General features: G+C 43.1%; 1 protein-coding gene across 1 annotated transcript in view; it reads left to right on the top strand.

Moving 5' to 3' along the window:
• The window catches only part of LOC101858146, a 23,305-nt gene extending 22,524 nt beyond the window's left edge, over positions 1 to 781 (top strand). The window contains exon 2 of the mRNA XM_035973237.1: positions 76 to 781. Within this exon, the coding sequence (XP_035829130.1) occupies positions 391 to 780 (390 nt within the window). The 5' untranslated portion in view covers positions 76 to 390 and the 3' untranslated portion in view covers position 781. The remainder of the gene's footprint in view (positions 1 to 75) is intronic.
• Positions 782 to 2,349: the final 1,568 nt, after the last annotated feature.

The following is a 2,349-nucleotide window of genomic DNA, read 5'->3' as shown; positions in this document are numbered from 1 at the left end:
CCCCGCCCCAACCCGCATCTTAAATAGGCATATTATCTATTGTGTGTTTATTCTTGTGTACTCTTTTCTCTGCAGATCACATAGACAGCTGGACTTGGTCAGAACTGGGTTTCGATCCGGTTCCTTCTGCAAATTGTTGCAAAATCAACGACTCTGTGCAGTCTTGTGTTTTCCAAGAAATCGTGTGTCCCTGAAGATGACTCTTCCTCTTCCCCTTCCTCTTCCCCTTCCTCTCAGTTTTGATTCTCGTCACGGGCTGCTCTCTTTTACGGACAATGACGTCACTGGTTCTTGAGCTCGTCTTCACGAGATTACATCAGAGAGACGACAATGGAAGCGATCACCCTAGAGGATAATAAACGATAAGCCGTGAACATATTTAGAAAGGTCATGACGAGAGAGGAGAGCAAATCCTCTGTTCCTTTCGCGAGACAACGTCACCCCCAGATCATCGGTGCACCACCACCACTGGAAATGGCCGCGCCTGTACGGAAAAGTAGATCCATGAGTGAACTTCCGGGTCATCTACGCGTGCCCATCTTGAAGCGGAAGGACACAGAGCGTACCCAGGCGAGGCTGGAGGCGGGGGCGGCAGGGGTGGCGGAGCTTCAGGCTCTCAGAGAGCAGCACCAGCAGCTTGTGACTGCCACGATGGAAGAGTCCAAACAGAAGTCTCAGCACAAGAAGCAGCGGAAGAAAGAGAGGGAGGACAGGCACAGTCGGTACCAGTCTGTGCAGGTAAAAAAACCGATATTTTGGAATGTCTTGTGTCGTGTCTAGGACTTAACCCTATCCGTACGCCCTGGGGTCATTTTGTACCCCTGGGTAAATTTTTCACATTTTAGAATACTTCTAGTTCGAAGATCTCTTTAACACTTTCAGTATAAAAAAAATAAATCATTTTGACAGACTGCTATGCAAAGTGTAGGGATCGGATTAACGAGTAATTTCCTCTTTGGAAAGTGGGGGCACAGAGTTCCCCACGTCGTTTGGATACGATAGTAAAACACGATGTACGGATAGGGTTAATGTGTCTATTGTATGTGTCTTGTGACTTGTCTAAGACTTATAGTAGTGTCTCCTGTATATGTCTTGTGACGTGTCTAGGACTTATAACGTATACTAGTGTCTGATGTATGTGTCTTGTATAGGACTTATAGTGTCAGATGTGTGTGTCTTGTGACTTATCTAGGACTTGTAGTGTCTGATGTATGTGTCTTGTGCGGTGAGTGTGTCTTTAACCGTGTCTCTGTACCGTCTTAACGGTGTCTTGTGTTGTGTATGTGTCTGGTGCCTATCTGTGTCTTCTGACATGTCTGTGTCTTATGTCGTGTCAGTATTTTGTTTGATAACTGTGCCTTATCATGTTGTCTTATGGCTGTGTCTTGTGATGTCTGACATCTGTATATGGCCTGATGTCTCTGTCTTGTGTCATATAACATGTGTATTGGCTGATGTGTGTATTTTGTGTCCTGTACTTGTCTTGTCTGATGTTTGTGTATTGTCTGATGTCTGTGTATTGTCTGATGTCTGTGTCTTGTGTCATTTATAAGTATATTGTCTGATGTTTTTGTATTGTGTCATTTATATGTATATTGCCTGATGTCTTTGTATTGTGCCACTTATATGAATATTGTCTGATGTTTGTCACTTTCTTGTAAACTGCTATTTCCGGGGTGCTTTGATAGTCGACTGCTGTTGAGGCTAGAGAGGTGAGCAGAGTAAGCCTGATTCCCCTTTTAGATTTCTGTGTTGACATCCACCCCTTGGCGATCATATGACCGTATGCAGTTGCGAGTGCTGTAAAACCTTACTAAAACTAATCTAAATATTTTAAAAAATTGTCTGATGTCTGTGTCTTGTGTCATATCTGTGTATTGTTAGATGTCTTGTGTCATGTTCTTGTCTTATCTGGTGGCTGTGTCTTTTCCCATGTACGTATCTGGTGTGGTCACAGTGTCTTGTGTTACACCGTGTGTTGTCGCATACATATGTCTCTGTGTCATATCTGACCACTGTCTGAAGTCTGTGTCTTGTATGGCCTCTGTGTAATGTGTGACTTGTGTCTAGTGTCGTCTGTATTATGTCTTGTTTGACATTTGTGTTTTGTCTGTATATTGTCTTAATTAAACCTGTGTCTTCTATCATGGCAGTGTCTTGTCTATGTTTTAAACTACATATGTCTTGTCTGTTGTGCTTACCTTGTATCACGTCTGTATATTCTCTCATACCGTACATCGTGCTACATTCTATTCTCACCAGGTCGCCTTATATGAGACGTTTCGTCACCAATATTGGCTGGTATAAATGGATTTGCATTCATATTTTCCACCAGATGTGGAGTGTATG

This window comes from Aplysia californica, unplaced genomic scaffold, assembly GCF_000002075.1.
Source record: "Aplysia californica isolate F4 #8 unplaced genomic scaffold, AplCal3.0 scaffold01073, whole genome shotgun sequence".
Lineage (NCBI taxonomy): Eukaryota > Metazoa > Mollusca > Gastropoda > Aplysiida > Aplysiidae > Aplysia > Aplysia californica.
This window is presented reverse-complemented; position numbering and strand designations above follow the sequence as displayed.